This window comes from Coffea arabica, chromosome 1e, assembly GCF_036785885.1.
Source record: "Coffea arabica cultivar ET-39 chromosome 1e, Coffea Arabica ET-39 HiFi, whole genome shotgun sequence".
Lineage (NCBI taxonomy): Eukaryota > Viridiplantae > Streptophyta > Magnoliopsida > Gentianales > Rubiaceae > Coffea > Coffea arabica.
In genome coordinates, this window is record NC_092311.1 from 7,689,871 (window position 1) to 7,709,411 (window position 19,541).

A 19,541-nucleotide genomic window follows, 5' to 3' on the forward strand; every position below is an offset into this window, starting at 1 on the left:
AGAGTTTTCTTAAAAAAAAGTCAATTTATCAATATCCAACAAAACATATTATGTTATACTCATATATCAATACTTATAATATAAAAAAATAAATTATAACCAATTTGTTTTCTTCCATTTTTAGAAAAAAAATCTTTCTCCTATCTTGTGCCCCTATAATTGTCGAATGCATTTAGATTAGCATTTTTCATATACTTTAATGTATATTTTAAAACAAAATCTCCGTAATATGTGTTTTTAGAATTCTCAAAATTATTAAAAATCACCATCATTTCCCTCTTCTCTTATCCGACACCTAGTCATCAGATGTCTCCTACAACTTTCATATCTTCTATCATGGTACTACTCTCTCTATTATTATTTTTTTGTCATTTCTGTCATATCCTTGCAATCCCCTTTCTTCTTCTCTCCCTTCTCTGCTCATCCTTGTAACCCATTTTCTTCTTCAACCTTTCCTGCCACTTTTCAACTTCTCACCATTTTCTTCTCTCCCTCCTCCCCCTATACTTAACCTCTAAATTCATATCCCTGCAACCCAATATATTTAACTTTACCTATCATAATGAAAATATAAAATTGAAAATTGATTACAATGGTTGCAATTATTAGTATCTAAAAATGGGAATGAAAAATTGATAATATCTATAATATCCTCAAGTACTACAATCAATATATATATATTTATATTTAACATAGCAAATACATATTTACATATGAAGGCAGCAATAAGAATACATAAATAATTAATGATACCAAAAGTTATCCTTAGTGTTTGGGTTTTGCACTCTTATTCAAATCTAATGTCAAATTTGGGCCAGATATATACAAATTAAGTAGTATTTTAGGGTTGAATGTTCTATATCTTTCTCTTAAACTATAATGTTACTTTTTTTTAAAATTTTTGGTAGAATTGGTGTTGTTATTATCATTATTTTTTTTTTTATCAAAAATGAATATTTCAAAAAAAATTCCACATTAAAAGGCTAATAGCACTTTGTTTTTTATTTAATGATTTCATAATTTGAGTTCACAAATGGTACTATTCTTGATTTTTTAATCCATGACATTATTTCATGAATATTTTTTTATTTAATTTTGCCCTTTTACTTAGGATTACTAAGTTAAAAGATAAACTATTGTCATTTAATTTTTACTTTTACTAAGTTTGGCAATGCTTTCTTTTTATTTACCCTCCCACTAATAAACTTCAAACCACATTCCTATATAAGTGGAGTCACTACTTTTTTAAATTAGAAAGGCATGGAAGCCACTTCTTACTTAAGACAATATTATTTGCACTCCATTTTTTATTATTTGCAATTCCACTATTTGTTTTATCATATAGTATAATTAATAAAAATTATATAGCCAAAATGATTATTAAAGTGTGAATAATCTTATTTATTTAAATTAATAAGAAAGTATGAAAAGATGTTATATTTGTTATCTCTTCTTATGATCTTATAGAAGTTTTAATTGTTGTAAAATCATAAATACCGCAAGGCAATCGGATACGTGATGGGTTGAAGTTCAAATAGGATAACATGCATATTAACCCATAATTTGAAATGAAATGATTTTAAAAAGTAACCGATAATTTCAAATGTGAAGAATAGATGTAGAAGTTGAGAGAAATATATTTTATAAATTAAATTAAATGTGAAATACTAGAAAAATGGAATTGGTAGTGGGAAGATGCATAGAGGCTTGTTCCTAAAAATCCCTTCTCAAATTTATATAGATATAAATTATCACTGATTGTTTTCCCCACAAACTCAATAGTGCAAAATTATCACTGATTGAATTTATATAAAAGATAATGAACAAAAATACTTAATCAGTAGAGGGAAAATTTGTACAAAAGAATAATTGCTAACTGCTAATGCTATAAATACACGCCAATTAAACATAGCAATATGGACTTGACTCAATTAAAATACTCCCTTCGTCCCGAAATTTTTGCCGCATTTCAGGTCTCGCATTGATTTTCAACAATGCAAGAATTTTAAATGATTTGGGTTTAGATTCCAGCAATATCCCTGCTCGAGTTTCCGGGTGTTCTTGCGGCTTTGAATGATAAACACAGGTTTTGTGACAAAATATGTGGGACGCAAAAGGGTGAAATTTCTCCAAACTACTTTTTGAGGAAAGCAACCTTCACGATTGTTGTTTGCCCTTCATCTGATAGCGCCATATGAAGTGTAATGTCTTTGCACTTGGTAAGTGCATTTTAGGGCCCACTAAAATATATAAAGGTCTGTTATATTGAAGGGACGAGGAATGGAAATGAATGGGAGTTTTCAATTCCAATTTTAGTAAGTATAAAATGGACCGTACTAACTTTCGGAAGATTCCATCAATTGGCAATAAAAGAATTTCATAAGGCCCACCATAATACATGCACTCTTTCGCAAAGGCCGATGACCTGTTGTCTCCATATTCAAACATGGATAAGATCGGAAGAATCTGAAAATTGTGTAGCAGTACACAATTTTACTGTGCATAAAAGTGCTAGTCCCCAAAAATGTCCCAATTTTTGAGACAATGAGAGTATCAACTTACTTTGTTAATTTGTAAATATCATTAAGAATTGAGATCTTAAACTTTACATAATCAAGAATGTTGAGTCCAATATCATGGGGGATTAACATGCCATCCCCAGTCTTCATCCTAGTATGTTTAAAGAAATTTTAACAAATGAACGTTAGTTTAGAATAATTTAAATAATGCAAATGAGAATGGCTCTTGAGCTCGAAATTTTCTATTTATATTTTTAAAAATAGTCTTTTGCTAGGATAGGAAGGGATTGGGTGGTACGAAGAGAGAAAATATAAGTAAAAAGTGTTGAATTCGAGATCTTCTACTTATAAAAAAAAAAAAAACTTGAACACTACATTTTTTTAAAGTAAATCTTATATATACCGATAGTGTATATACTATCACCATTTGATTCATGACATATATGTAAAAGTTGATTTCAAATTCAAATTTTATATAGTTATCATTTATCTAACGCTGACAGTGTATGCACTGCCAGCGTAGGAAAGGTTAATTCTTTTTTTTAATCGTATAACAAAGGGGGGGGGGGCATTAATACAAATTCCCTATTTTTGTTAAATTGTTGACTAAGGAAGCTGAGAAAGAGTATCTTGAATGGATTTAAGAGCTCTCAATTATTATTTGGTCTAATTGCTTGAGACTATTTATGGCAAAGATTAAACTTGACATTCATTACAGCCCAAGCTCAAGCTGAAATTGTAAATTCATTACGTCAAAGGCGCACATGAATTACCCGGTGTATGACCCACAATCCGTGTTGTGGCAGGAAACGGATTGCTGGCAAATTTGAGTAATTAAATTTTGTATGCCGAAGTCAATTAATTGCAAATTCAGTAAATGGTTCTAGTATATAAATCATATATCACCACAAAAACTCGAGGCACATGTAAGTAGTTATAGGGCACTAGGAGTGTGGACTGCTTCATGTTGGGACCTTGCAACTCTACATTTCAACAAATAGAGATCCGCCGTACGACACACACACACACTCAGAATATTTCAGCCAAACTTAACACATTTCATGAAATCAAAAGGCAAGGACACAGAAATTGATATCATTTATCCTAATATTAGGAAGAATATTTTATTTAAGATGTTCGCAATGAACAGGTCTGTTTAATATAGAAGCCGAGTATCTTATAGTAACAGTACTAACTACTGCTACTACTCTAAAGAATTTGAGAGGGAAATGCCCAACAATTAGCTGCACTAAATAGAATTTTTAAATGCATCTTAGAAAGCCATCTAGCCTCGGCCAGAGTCAACTGTATTTCCAACTTTGCGGTACATAGGATACAATCTTCCAACCTAGTGGGAAAAAAAGGGTACGAGTGACAGAGATGGATATAGGTGGTGGGTGATGGAGGTTGCCGGGTGGCAGGTGATGGGCCGAGGGGAAAACAAAGGTTAAATTTCCATAACACAAAATCAACAGTTATATCAGCAGCAGCATCAGCCATTTTTTTTTCTTGTTTAAAATTGGAATTAAGATAAAGCTTTGTTTAGAAAGCCATTCTCCGCAGAAAATTTTTACGTTTTTCGTGAATACATTTATCAATCACCTTTTTACTTAATATATATCAAATCGTTACAGTATATTTTTCTATAAAAACTTCAGAAAATATCAATCCAATAGTTTCCTGAGATCAGAGGAGGGGAGGGAGGTTTCAGCAGCAAATAAGTAAAATTTGTGTGGAAGCTCAGAAGAAAGAATAAAAAGTGGGCCATGAAACAAGTTTGGTCAATGGTGGCGGCCTTTAGTTGTTTACAAATTCCATTGTTTTCGTTGTAGGAATTAAAAAAACAAACAAAAGTGATTTCAAATTATATCAGTAGGTAGGACTTGTTTTAAGTATTGCTTGGTCAATAAACCTAATAATGTGATTAATCTCTTTAGTTTAATTTAATCATCATTCACATCAAGTGATGATCACTTATTGGCGCTTTTGGGTTGATTGGACCGACACTATAACAAAAATGGCCTTTAACGGCATTTAAAGGTGTCAGTATAAAAAATCTAACCTGACACTTTATCTTTCCTCACACCTCGGGCGAGTGTCGTCTCTTCCAATGTGGAGATAGCCTCAAATCTTTAGCAACATTCAAATGTGTTAGGAAATCATGTTGCTATAGCATTCCCTTTGCCAACAAAAAACTTTTTTTTTGTGATAATCGAAAATGTCCGTATAGCATTAGGACATCAGCAGCGACCAGTAGGATATTCAATTTATGAAGGCATTTTGAGTTGTCTTAATATCTGGCTTTAAGGACACGCAGCCATGTGAATTTACACTGCTTTGGACGACATGCCAATTTGTCATTAGTGTTGTTTCGAAGCTGAGCTATGCTGACACTTTTAATTGCCAGGAGTTTTTTCCCTTTTTTTTTATATGGAAGCAACCTACGATTAGTCCTCCCTGCTGCACATTCCATCAACCAGAATCCCAAGGGACTTGTAAAATTATCCCAAAGAGCAGAATGCATATAGTAATTTAAAAGAAAAAATCGATAATCAAATATAATTCGTTGAATTAAAAGTCGATAACAAGTACAAACATAGCAAGTACTAAAATCGCAAACAAGTGCTAAAAGCAAGTACTAAAATCCCAAACATGTATCGAAAGATTCTCATTTACAATAACTTGAAAGACTTTCTTGTGTACAAACTAAAAGACTCTCATCCCTAACAAGTTGAAAGAAGTAGAAGTAGCTTCCAAACTTTCCATTTTGTTGAGAGCCCTCAGTCATAACCACGAAGTCCCCATCATTCTTCAGCTGGTTCCACCTGTGCACAAAGACCAAGGGGATCATTAGATCATCATAGCTAGAACTAAAATTCCAGAAAATCCACAATGTATTTAAGTGCATATCCCACTAAATGATAAGGCCAAGCAACTGGTGCACCAAGTGCATCTTGAATTGTTTGTTACAAATCATACGGTCTAATCAATTACTCACATGGACTCATTGCAACTTGTATCTGTATTTCACACCAGTTTGGCCCAAGAGCTTGTCCCCCGACCTCATCCAATGGATTCAGACTCCGTAAATATCCCTTTGCCACGATTTTTGTTGAGTCAAACAAACTTTTTAGTGAAACCATATTCCCTACCTAGTAAAGATCCAACAAGTACAAGAATCAAACTCATGCCAAATTCCAAATTACAAATGTAAAAGTTTAGAAGTTGTGAATACTTACTCGAATAGGTCGCGTGGCTCGCGATGGAGTATGGCTTGACACATTGTTAGATAATGATGAAGGATGTCTTGGGTAGTCAATTAGAGAGCCCCTTCCATGTTGAACTAAAACCATTTTCTTCAAGCTGGCTATTTCATCATCTTGTCACTGAAGCCTTTCCTCCAAACGGACCAATGTTGACTGTTGTTGAACACTTATACGGTAACATGTGTTACGACTAGGAATGTCTTCCCATAAGTCCGTTGGATTCACACCATCACTAAACAAACGAACATGACCATGTTTGTCTTGCCCAACCACCTGAGCAAATATATCATTGCGACCAACTGGATCTTGCGAATCCGATGGAAGCTGATTTTTCAGCTCATTCATGTTTTCCTACATAATAAAGGAAAACACTTGTTATTGCAAAAGCCTGTCTGAAAACAATCGAATGCAATTTATAGGCTTGTGTTCTCGGATCCTTACCAAATTCTCAGCAACTATGGTACTTGATGGAGTTCCATCGGCATAGGTATAAAACTTATTGAACATTTTTACTCTAGTAGGAGGTCTTCCCAAATGTTTGGCCTATAAGAAATTGAATTTTTTTAATTATAGTTTTAGCATTTAGCATGTAATTAAAAAACAAGCTAACATAATGAAACATGTATGAATCAAAAAAACAAGCAACTAAAAAAGGATGAGGTATCACCAAATGGTTCCGAATATGAGCAAATGACTTTTTCCGATTGTGTGGTTCATCTTCTTCTCCCCTCTAGCTTTCTTGTTCCTCTCACTTAGTTTCTTCACATTTCAAAATCATAAGCAAGATTACAGCATTGAATAGACTAAACTTTATGAAGAATGTTGTAGCTGATTTGTACCTTTGATTCGTCACTTTTCCAATAAGCCCAAAGTTTGATCTATTGTTCTTCCCGTACCCTTATGTCCTTTTGAAACTGAGCTTCAGCATTTGGCACGGCAGGATCAAAATATGTAGCCTTTAAATTTGCCTTCCAGCTTCTCCATTTTTTGCCAATAGATCTTAAGGTCCAAGCTTCCAGTCCCATAGGCAAAGCAAACCTTTCTTGAAACGTAGTTAGGAATAAGAAAATGAACATAATTTCACAGTAATTTTTCTAGTCAGCATACATAATACAGAAGTTACCATTACCTTTATCACTTCTAACATGTCTATTTTAAGTTTCCTTGGCACCTTAAGCCAACTTTCAACATCTATTGGACAATACATACCATTTCTAGCCAAACTGCCCAAGAATTCAGAGAAAGAAGTTTTCTCACTTATTGGGATCCCATTGTCATCGAGTTTAATCTCAATCCGTGAAAGGTCCTTAGGCCGACCCCAAATTTCTTTCATAAATGTAGGGCCTCGTGTTTTCTGATGTACTTCACTTGAATCATTTGTAGTACCTTATAGTATAAAATGAGAAAAAGCTGCAGGTTATGAACATAAAAAATGCAATTCTGGAATTGGTTCAAAACAGTAATCAATACCTGCATTGTCAGAGTTGCATGACATGAAGGTGGTGTCATTGGAATGTGGACCTTGAGAATCCTGATTTTCATTTTCTTCAGTTGGTTCATGCCTTGTTCCAAGTGGAGATTGTTGAATTGGAGAGTCCTGGCATTGCTCATGCGACCGTGGACCTCCATCAGCTTGTTGAGTAACCTGGTCACCTGATTCATGCATTATTCCCAATGTAGAATGCTAAATTGGAGATTGAGGTGCTCGAGCAGCTTCTCCTTGAACTTGTTCAGTTGGTTCATGGCTTGTTCCAAGTGGAGGCTATTGCCTTGTTTCATGACATGAGGGAGGTTGCTCAATTGGTTCATCTCTCAATCCATTTGTAGCTCGCTTACATTTCCGACCTCTACGGGCCATACCTGCATAATTCACCATTTATTTAATACCAGGTCCATCAATCTTGAAGGTGAAAGCCATCAATCAAAGTTTCCAGTTCCAGCATAAACCAAAATCAGTAACACATGTGCATTTTCTATTTAACAGGAAGATTAGCTAGAAGGCTCAACTTTAATTGATTTTGACTTGTTCGTACTTAATTACAAACTTCTTTCGATTCCCTTTTCCATGTAGTTTCTGCAAGCTTGGAAAATGCAAATGCTAGAAGATCAACATACTAAATGACCGTTGACTTACAATCAATTCCATCAAAACTTGATTTTCTTCAACAAGTTTATGTACCAAGATGAAACATCAGATGTAGACGTGTACACACTTTATATATCATGTGAAACATAATTTTTTTGATTTTATGGTTTAAAACTCTACCTATAGCAGCGCATCAATCTTCATTAATGGATAAAGTATACAAGCTAAAATTAATGAACAAGTTATCTTGACTTAGGCTTACACAGCAAGTCGAGCCTAAGAAACCAAGCCTATAGCAGAATACAGAATCCAAGCCTATAGCAGACATTATATACTAGTTCAAACAAAATCAAGCAGAAACCCTCTACTGGCTCAAATCAAGCAGTCCAATACACAATCATTTGCTGGTGGAAAACAAAACCAACAGAATAGGCATTTTAGAACCCAAGTTCTACCAAGTACTAGCAAAGACACTTGTAATTTTCAACAATCATACTAGAATCTAGAGCTATCATTTTCATTTGTGACTACAAATTTCCTCATAATCAATCAGCACCAAAGTTTTAAAAGTCCATCATTTAGGCGAAAAAAAAAAGAAAACTTTGCAGATTTACTCTGTAAATCTGTAATACAGAGCAACTGACAATACACTACAGTACGTCTTCAATTTGATCAACAAGCACAAGCCACATTGTCCTAACCTGACAGACTACTGCCAGGACGATTGAAGTTTGTCTCAACATAGTCCACAAGATACAATGAGCAAAAGTTAATGCATTCTTCTACCAAGTAGCCTTGAGCAATCGAACCTTCAAGCCTACTTTTATTTCGAACATAAGATTTTAATGTTCCTAAGCACCTAAAGTATCATCATTCCAAACTCTCTAATTAGTTCCAAAAATCAAAGAAAGCAAAAAAGGAATAAACATTTAAGGCATAATTACAATTACAAGCAGTACCTCTCAATAGGATACATCCAACGATAATACACCGGCTCACCTAATTTCACTTCAATTGCCAAATGAACAACTAAATGCACCATGACATCGAAGAAGGTTGGTGGAAATCATTTCTCAAGATCGCAGAGTATAACGGCAATTTCACTTTCCAAATGAACCACATCTTGAGGACAAATAACTTTAGAACAAAGCTACCTGAAGTATCTATTCAATCGAATCAAAAGATAACGCACAGATTTTGGCAAAGTCTTTTTCAAAGCTATAGGCATCAATTGCCGCATTAGGATACGATTATCATGACTTTTAAACCCCGAAATTCTTGGTGGTTTTACTCGAACGCATCTTGAGACGTTAGTTGCATAACCATTTGGAACTTTCACCTTTTTTAGCACATTGTAAAACATTATTTTCTGTTTTTTATCCATTGCAAAGGAAGATGGAGGTAAGTACACCTTTCCAGGTTCTGTCTCAATGGGATGCAGCTCTTTTCTTATTCCCATTTCTCTCAAATCATGGCGGGAATTATAATGGTCCTTTGCTTTATCCTCAATGTCCAGCAATGTCCCCCAAATGTTTTTACAACATTCTTCTCAATGTGCATGAAGTCAAGATTGTGTCTTAAGATATTATCTTTCCAACATGACAAGTCAAAGAATATACTCCTCTTTTTCCAATTAAAAGGCAGCTTCGGATTACCTTTCACAAGTTTTCCAAATTTAATTTGCAAGTCTTCCAATTCACTCACAATTATATCCCCAGTTTGCAAAGGTGGTCGCTTTCCATATTCTTCGGTGCCATCAAAGAATTAGGCTTGCTTTCTAAATTTATACTTACTATCTAAGAATCTACGATGACCCATATAGTAATGTTTGAAACTATGAGTCAACCATCGTGCATGAGTAAACTTGTGACAAACAGGACAGGCATATTCACCTTTAGTGCTCCACCCAGATAGCATTGCATATCCAGGGAAATCACTAATGGTCCACAAAGCAACTAATTCACTTTTCTGTTTTCTTATATTAATCTGTGATCCACCCAACAATGCACCATTTAGATGAGCAATTAAATAGAACAATTTTGTTTGCTTCTAACAATTTTTGTCAAACAGATAAACTTTGATTTCAATTCTTACTTATCCTTGAATATCGGCATCTAATAGCTTGCTTGTGATGTAATTAATTTGTCATGTCTTGTGATCATTTGGATAAAATAGTTATCGTTGTGATTAATTTATTTGGTGTAGTTTATATTATTCTTATTATTAAATGGGGTGTTATTGCATAAAATATTTTTCCTTAGATTCGTACAAATAATTAGCTTTTTTTTGTGTAAAGAATTAATATTCACTACAAGAAATATATTTTTCAGTGACAAAAATTTATGTGACAACAAAAATCTTGTCACAAATAACCTAATTCAGTGACGACATTAGGTGTCATCACAGATGAGTACAGCACAAGCATAATCAGTGACAACATTGGAAGTTGTCATTCTCAACTCGTTACGAAATAGTTGGCGCGCATCTCATTTGATGCCGCGGGAAATGATTTTATGACAACTCAAGTAAAGTCGTCACAAACGCTCTCTCTACAGTGACAACATAACTTGTTGTCATTGAAAGTCTACCCGGTTCCAATTTTGTGACAACTTTTTGCGTCATTGTATACTACAGTATTTTCATCAACTTTCACTAATTCTACTATGACACCCTAATTTTATTATTTAGCCCCCACTTCTTTTATATTAGCAAAAGCACCAAAGATATGACACCCTAATTTTATAATTTAGCCCCTATTCATTATGTTTTAACAAAATGCAAATGATATAATAACAAACTATTTTTAGATATTTGTAATTTTTGCTAAGTTGACATAATAGACATGTCTGAGCATAAAATTTTTTTCATGAATTGTTTATTATTACTTATAACAACCCCCAAAAATCAATAACTGAAATAATTTGAAAAAGTGTAATTGAATATAATTTGTAGTCTAATGTTAGCACTGTGAAAGATTAGTATAACGTGTAATACATCATAAGTAATAATTATTTTCATATGGAATGGGTATATACGAAATTAAAATTATTCAGTAAAATATCTGTCGTGCAATAAGATTGAGAGTTGTAACACATTTAACAGAATATTTGATTACATGTTTCTTTTAATTTATTATAAAAACTACGTAATAGACAAAGAGTAGGATAAGCATGAGTAAGAAGTGCTATACTGTATATAAGCAATTCTATAGTATTTTCATCAAATTTCACTAATTCTACTATGGCACCCTAATTTTATTATTTAGCCCCCAATTCTTTTATATGAGCAAAAGCACCGAAGATATGACACCCTAATTTTATAATTTAGCCCCTATTCATTACGTATTAGCAAAATACAAATGATATAATAACAAACTATTTTTAGATATTTGTAATTTTTGCTAAGTTGACATAATAGACATGTCTGAGCATAAAAAATTTTTCACGAATTGTTTATTATTTCTTATAACAACCCCCAAAAATCAATAACTGAAATAATTTGAAAAAGTGTAATTGAATATAATTTGTAGTCTAATGTTAGCACTGTGAAAGATTAGTATAACGTGTAATACATCATAAGTAATAATTATTTTCATATGGAATGGGTATATACGAAATTAAAATTATTCAGTAAAATATCTGTTGTGCAATAAGATTGAGAGTTGCCACACATTTAACAAAATATTTGATTACATGTTTCTTTTAATTTATTATAAAAACTAAGTAATAGACAAAGAGTAGTATAAGCATGAGTAAGAAGTGCTATACTGTATATAAGCGATTCTATGCATGTTAAATTTTTTAAACATGTTTTATTGTGTAAGTTTTATTGTAAGGTAATTTCTTAAATAATTTGTATATTGAGTTATCCAAACCCAAAAAGATGTATATAGACACAAACAAGCACACATATATATACATGCACAAAAAAGAAACCAATATCAAATAATTTATTTGATATTTATAGATGAGATTAAGGAAAAAAAAAGAGATTAAGTATGAAAAAAGAAACCTGAAAAAAAATTTTGGTTAAAAAAAAAAGAAAAAAGATGTATGAAGCTAAAGGCGTGAATCCTGGAATCTCAAAGACGTGCTTAGATGCCAAAAAAAAAGAGCGCCAGTCTGAAATCTGAAAGAGGCGCGAGGCGGGTGGTTGAAATCTCTACAAAACGACGTCGTTTTTTGTTGTTCACACACAAACAAAGTCTCGCCGCTTCTCTCTTCCAACACTTAGACAAATTTCATTCTCAGTCTTTCCTTCCTATGGTGAACTAACCCTTCCTTCCCGTAGATTCGAAATGCCGCTCACCACCGTTAGCCGCTGAAGTCCGCCGCTATCCACCACCATCAGCCGCTGAAGTTCGCCGCTACCCAGCAACTTGAGCTTTATTCTTCAACCTTTCCTTCACCACTGACGATGACCCTTTCTCCCCTCCATTGACCCGCAACCGCGTCGAAATGCCGCTCACCACCGTTAACCTCTGAAGTCCGCCGCTATCCACCACCATCAGCCGCTGAAGTCCAAGCTATCTAGCACCATAATTTATTCTTCGGCATTTCCTTCACCACTGACGATAGCCCTTTCTCCCCTCTATTGACCCGCAACCGCGTTGAGCTCTTTAGCACCAGCAAATCCGAGGCAATTGGGGAAAGCTATACATTTCTCAGGTAAGTTCAACTGAAGTTTGTTCTTTGTTCTTCATTTCCTTGCCATTTTTGAACCTACATTTTAATTTTCCCCTATTTTTGTTAGCTCATTATCCAATGGCTTCTGTCCTGCCCCCAAAAGGCTTCATTTCCTTGCCATTATCCGAGGCAATTTGGGCTTCTGAAATGTTGCATTTTACATATTACTTTTCTTGATATATGATACTGATTTCATGGCTTTTCATATGAATTTTCATATTACTTTTATGGCTACTTTTCATATGACTTGTAGCCTTAATTTTTGAAAAGGCTAGTTAACAAATTATTCTCTTTAGTTTGATATTAGAAAAGTATTTTGTACTAAAGCCTGATGTGTCTATATCTAGGCAATGGATAAAACTTGGATGAAGATTAGCAATAGGAAGGATAAGGCTTATGAACTCGGAGTCAAAAATTTCCTCAAGTTTGCATATTCTCAAAAAGTTGAAAATCAGAAAATCCCATGCCCATGTACACAATGCAATAATTTTTGTAACCAAACTAAAACAGTTGTGGAGGATCATTTATTGACTCAAGGCATTCGTAAAAGCTACACAAGATGGATACACCATGGGGAACAATTTCGACACCAAAATTGTGGGGATAGTACTGAACATGGGGATGGAGAGGAGGATAGTGATACTGAAGATTTAAATGACATGTTGCACGACATTGGGACAGCACAATGGGGGGACAATTGGGCTGGTAGGGAAGAATCAACGGATGATAGTCTAAATGCGAATCATAGTGACACAGATAACTTTCTTAAATTGTTAGAAGATGCAAAAAAGGAGCTATATCCAGGGAATCATTTTTCCTCAAAGCTATCCTTTGTAGTCACTTTCCTCCATTTGAAAACAATGAGCGGGTGGACTATAAAGTCCTTCAATGCATTGCTGGAAATTTTTAGGCATGCACTACCTCCTGAAGCCACAGTTCCCAAGTCTTTTGCTGATGCTAAGAAGCTCATTCGAGACTTAGGTTTTAAATCTGAAAAAATCCATGCTTGTGTCAATGATTGTGTTCTCTTCTGCAAGGAAAATGAAAATTTAGACACTTGTCTAAATCTAAATTGTAAAGAACCTCGCTACAAGATGGCAGGTTCAAGAGTTCCATGCAAAGTTTTGCGTTACTTTCCTTTGAAGCCTGGGCTGCAACGATTATATACCCACAAAGAAATAGCTTCAGATATGAGATGGCATAAAGAAAAGTGTGTGCATGATGATAACATCATGCGGCATCCAGCAGACAGTGAAGCATCGAAACACTTTGATAGGTTGCATCCGGACTTCGCCGTTAATCCTAGAAATGTGAGGTTAGGTCTTGCAACTGATGGTTTCAATCCTTTTGGGACCATGAGTAGTGCTTATAGCATCTGGCCTATTTATCTAGTGCCATACAATCTGCCCCCTTGGAAGTGTATGAGAGATCCTTTCTTTTTCCTATCAATGCTAATTCCTGGGCCTAAATCCCCGGAAAATGAGATTGATGTTTACATGGAGCCTCTAATAGATGAACTGAATGAAATGTGGCTTGGTGTTGAAACATATGATGCATATAGTGGCAAGAAATTTGACCTCCGGGCAGCTTTACTATGGACTATAAATGATTTTCCAGCTTATGCAATGCTGTCCGGATGGAGTACGAAAGGGTATCAAGCATGTCCTATTTGCATGGTTGAGACAACTTACGTACATTTACCACACCGAAAAAAGTTGTGTTACACAGGTCATCGCCGCTTCTTACCCATTGACCATTCTTGGCGGCGAGAAAAAAAACCTTTCGATGGCAATGTGGACTTTAGGAATCCTGTTGCACCTTTATCTGGAAATGAAATTTTGGATCAGGTACAAAATATGGAGGTAAATTTTGGGAAGACCAAGGCGCAATCCAATGCAAAGAAACGCAAGCGTTCTGAGAGTGGTTTGAACTGGACAAAGAAAAGTTGTTTCTTTGAGTTACCATATTGGGCAGACCTCCTTCTTAGGCATAATTTGAATTTAATGCATGTGTCAAAAAATGTCTCAGAGGCTGTCATTGCCACAATTATGGATATTGAAAACAAAACCAAAGACCACTGGTTGTGTCGTCAAGATTTGAAGGATTTGGGTTTGAAAAAAGAGCTACATGCATTTGATTCCAAATGGCGACTCTTATATCATGCCACATGCCTGTTAGTTGTTGAATTCTGTCAAATATCCAGATGGGTTTGCCTCAAACATTTGCCGATGTATAAAGAATGGCCAGTTTCAAATTTCTGGAATGAAAAGTCATGACTTCCACATTTTTATACAAAGGCTACTCCCACTTGCAATCCGTGGAAGTTTAACAAAAGAAGTTCGGCAAGTGCTATTCGAGTTAAGTGAATTCTTCAAAAAATTATGTGCTAGAACATTACATAGAGAGGTTCTGGAGGAGTTAGGCCAAAAAATTGCAGTCATCTTATGTAAATTAGAGAGGTTGTTCCCTCCAGCTTTCTTCGATATAATGATGCACTTGATGGTTCACTTGCCTGCTGAAGCTATCCTTGGCGGTCCAGTTCAATATCGTTGGATGTTCCCATTTGAGAGGTAGAGAGTTGTACATATAGCCTTGTAAGTTTTTTTTTTATTAAAGACCACTGCAATCTTCTAATTTCTTTTATTTTCCTTTGAGAAAGACATATGGCAGTGCTGAAAAGTTATGTTGGGAATAAGGCCCGGCCAGAGGGATGCATTGCTGAGCGGTACATAGATAAAGAATGCTTGACATTCTGCTCTATGTACCTAGACAATATTGATATGATATTCAACAAGCCTGAACGAAACAATGATAGGGGATATAATACTGGTGAATTGTGCATTTTTTCATGCCCTGGTCATCCATTTGGAGGGCCCAAAAGGGGCAATTTCCTTGACTCAGAGCTGGAAAAAATTCATACATTTATATTGAACAATTGTGATGAGCTTGAGGACTATATAAAGTAAGCTTTTAATGTTAATTAAAGCTTGTACCTTTGTTCTATATTTTGCTATGTTCATAAAAAATTTATGGGTTTATTGTTTTTGTCTATAGTGCGCATAAAATGGAGTTGGAGGCAGAGAGTGCTGAAAATGTGGACCAAAGGCACGATAGAGAATTTGCAAAATGGGTTAAACAGCGTGTATGTTTGTAGTGTCATTTGGACAGCCTACTTTTTTTTATTATCTCTAATACAATAAATTACTGATTTAGGTGAAATTGTCCTTACTAGGTTATGTATGGCAGCGAGGCTTCCAATGGCGAGCTTCGAGCATTAGCATTTGGGCTAGACAACCGAGTTTGCATGTATACGGGCTGCATGGTTAATGGGTATAGGTTTCACACGGAAAATCGGGAAAGGCAAAGAAAGACTCAAAACAGTGGTATTGTAGTTAGAGGTGAGCATGGTAACAATATGATCGATTTTTATGGTGTGATACAACAAATTATTGAAGTAAGATACTGGCTCGGGAAAAAAAAGGTTATAGTATTCAAGTGTGACTGGTGGAAGACCGATGATAGTGCTGGGATGCAAGTGGACAAAGAATGGGGTATCACAAGTGTCAATTCGTCCAGAAAATGGTATGAAGACCAACCATATGTCCTCCCTCAACATGTCCAACAAGTCTTTTATCTTGAAGACTTGAAACTAGGTAAAAACTGGTTTGTCGTCGAGAGGTTCAGTCCAAGGCACTTGTATGATGTTCCTGAAGATTTAGAAAAAGAACCAATTGTTGAGGAAATATATCAAGAAGAAGCAACTAGGGATTTCACTATTATAATAGACCTCGACAATCCACCATTACTTTCAAGAGAAGACAATGAGATACCGAAGGCTGTACCTTCATCCATTGTACATGCTGAGAAGTCAAAAAATAGCTCAAATGGCATCTTTGAAGACTTCATTAATGATGATGATGAAGTGAATGAACATGAGTCTAACAATGAGGAAGACGAAGAGGAGATTCTTAGTGATAATGACATCGATTCGGAATAGGTGAAATTGATGAGGACTACATGACACTAAGTTTAATCTCTTTAACTCCGGCTAACTAGTTTTTATTCCTAAATTATACTATGCTGTAACATTAACTTCTTGTTACTTTTAGATGGCTGGACCAGGAAAGCGAGGCCAAATGCTGCAGAGAAAAGCTCAAGGTGCACAACAGCCTGCAATACCTAATTAAGTTGGAAGCAATCAACCAAGAAGTGCATCCAAGAGTGTATCCTCAGAGAATGCAATATCTGTCACTCCAACTTCTTCACCTAGAGAAATTGCTAGTGAGAGTAGGATGATACACCCTCAGACATCTGAGTCTCGTGCATACGGAGAAAATGAGACTATTCCAGTTTCGGATGAGCAAGAAAATGGTAAGTTAGGCTTCATTTTCACGGCCGAAATTAAAAACCAAGTTTCTATTTCATGACTGACTTTGTTAATGTGGTCAAAGTAATGTATGGACTGATATTTGTTAATAGCTATGCTGCTGTCAGCAAGAAGAAGAGGACGTACACGAAATCTATCATTATCAAAAGAAAGGGAGACTAATGAGACGCTCACCATTGAAATTGATGATTGTATTCGGCGGATTGTTAGGAAGGATTCTCAATACTTCATCACAGAAGGGGGTTGTGTTGTTAGGAAAGCTGCTAGACTTAATGTTCCAAAGTGGTCCCATCTCAATCCCGGTGACCGAGAAGGCATATACAACATGGTTACGGTATTTGTTAACCTGCTAATACTCTAATTTCATCCAGAAAGTATGAGAGATTTTACTGCTTTAGATTTGCACTACTTTTGCACTCAAATCTTCCTTAGATTTAATATGTCATTTTCACATAGATTTGCTTGGTTTTAAGTAGATTGCACTGTTATTGTAGGATGACTTTCGATTTCCAGAGCACATCACCTCAAAAACTGCTATTAATAGGTAGTTAAACACACAATATCGAAACCATCGATATCGGCTTCACAAGTATTTCCAGAGTTTTGAATCAAGGCAAGAAGCATTGAGGCAAGTTCCTGAAGGTGTGAGTGAAGAAGATTGGAAGTGGCTGGTCAGCTACTTTGAAAATGATGAATTTAAGGTTAGCTTGTCAAAATAACCTATCCTTTTATTAAATTTCAGATTTCACTTCACAAATTTGCTAATCTTTGTTAGTTAAAATTTTCAATAATTTGTGGCAGAAAATTAGTGAACGTAACAAGCAAAATCGTGCCAAAAATGACTGCCACACTACTGTTGGCACAAAATCGCTTGCAAGAGTTGTTAAGGAAAAGGTAATCTGAAACCCAGCCAATACTTATACATGTACATCCTTTTTGTCATATGACTGAAAATGAAAAAATTGAAAATTTGGACAGAAAAGGAAAGAAGATGTCGAGCTTTCAGAGATAGACATGTTTGAGTTAAGTCGAAAGTCAAAGAAGTCAGGGGGGCTGGTAAATGACAAAGCAAAAGAGACCTTGGTAAGCTGTTTCACTTGGATAATGGATTTTTAAATTATTGACATCCATTCCATCTACATAATGATCATATTTTTTACTTGCCTAGGACAAAATGAGGGAATTGCAGGCTACAACTTCAATTACTAACAAGGAAATATGCGAGCAAGAACTTGGTTACATACCTGGACACATCCGCGGTTGTAGTGCAACCAAGAAGCAAGCTGCTGAGGTAGAACGCTGGAGGCATGAGATTGAGGACAGCCGAAAAAGAGCAAATGAAGCAGAAAAACGAGCTGCAGAAGTAACTCAATAATTCACTGCTCAGCAAGAGTTGATTAAGACCTTGCAACAGCAACAAACAGAAACAAGAAGCCTGTATGATGAGTTAGCTAACCAGCTGAAAGACTTGCGCAAATAAGCAACTTCTGTGTCAGGTATAAATAAATTGTTTGCTCTTCATAGTTATTACAATTGAGGCACTTGAATTCTGGTTCTACAAAATAGAGATTCATTTTTAATACAATTGGGTTGCTTGATGTCAATTTAGTTGCTTGATGGCACTTGAAATCTGGTTCCACCAAATCTGATTCCTATTTAATGCAATTGAGTTGCTTGAGGCTGATTTAGGTGCTTGAAATCTTGTTCATGTTTAATTACAGCCATTGAGGTGCTGGATGTTGCAACCAAAACTTTAGTGTTTTTAAAGCAAAGGTGTTTGAATGTTGGGATGTATTCCACTTTTTTCTTTGTCGAACTCATCTAAATTTTTCTGTATCAGAATTTTTTTTTTGTGCTAAGGAAAAAGAGGCACCTGTGATTGTGTGTGTGTGTGTGTTTTTTTTTTCTTGATATACTGTGTGGTTCACGATCATCTAGGCTCTCAATGATTTTAGGATTTTATTGTTGTTATTGTTATTGTTATTGCATATATATTTGTGAACATGCAGATATTTATTGTGTTTGTATTGTTATTCTATATTTCACAGAATATACATCCAATGTCTTATTTGCTATAATTTCACTTTATTTTTGTGTTAAGCAATTTACTTAGATTGCTATAATTTCAAATTAGAGTGACATTAGTTTTTTTTAATATGGTGCCTATCTAGAAGTGTAGTTCCAGTTTTAACACCAGTGCTCATTGCTTCAATTTTGGTAACGTGTAGGTTCTAACACGATTCCCAAGAAGAAGAAGCCAGTCATTGCTGTGAAGATGGTTTTTGATTTGAAGACTACAAGGCCTATCGTGCTCATGTTTTGTTCTAGATGGGAATCGTGCTCATATTTTTGTATAGAACTTTACTACTCTCTATTGTGGATGGGAAATCACTAGTATTGTAACTGAATGGCTTATTTTGGATGGTGCATGGTTTATGACTCATTTGAGGCAACATTTATATATATATATATATATATATATATATATATATATATATATATATATATATATATATATATATGTATTTGGGTTGATCTTCTATTGGAAATGAATGTTGGCTTTCTTTTCGTATGTTGGCTTTTTTTTTCTCCTTGCTA

General features: G+C 35.0%; 2 protein-coding genes and 2 long non-coding RNA genes across 5 annotated transcripts in view; 3 read left to right on the forward strand and 1 right to left on the reverse strand.

Annotated features, from left to right (window-relative positions):
• LOC140008496 (uncharacterized) overlaps positions 1 to 19,541 on the reverse strand; it is a 47,150-nt gene that overhangs the window by 8,444 nt on the left and 19,165 nt on the right. The window lies entirely within an intron of this gene.
• LOC113718119 (uncharacterized) lies at positions 12,907 to 14,832 on the forward strand. The gene has a single exon (XM_027243038.2). It carries the CDS (start codon positions 12,907 to 12,909, stop codon positions 14,830 to 14,832), a length of 1,926 nt encoding a protein of 641 aa, XP_027098839.2.
• On the forward strand, positions 15,422 to 15,664 carry LOC140021233 (uncharacterized). Its single transcript, XR_011825119.1, has 2 exons — positions 15,422 to 15,518; positions 15,611 to 15,664. It is a non-coding gene; the product is annotated as an uncharacterized lncRNA (long non-coding RNA).
• LOC140008499 (uncharacterized) lies at positions 18,214 to 19,372 on the forward strand. Its single transcript, XR_011815889.1, has 2 exons — positions 18,214 to 18,439; positions 19,172 to 19,372. It is a non-coding gene; the product is annotated as an uncharacterized lncRNA (long non-coding RNA).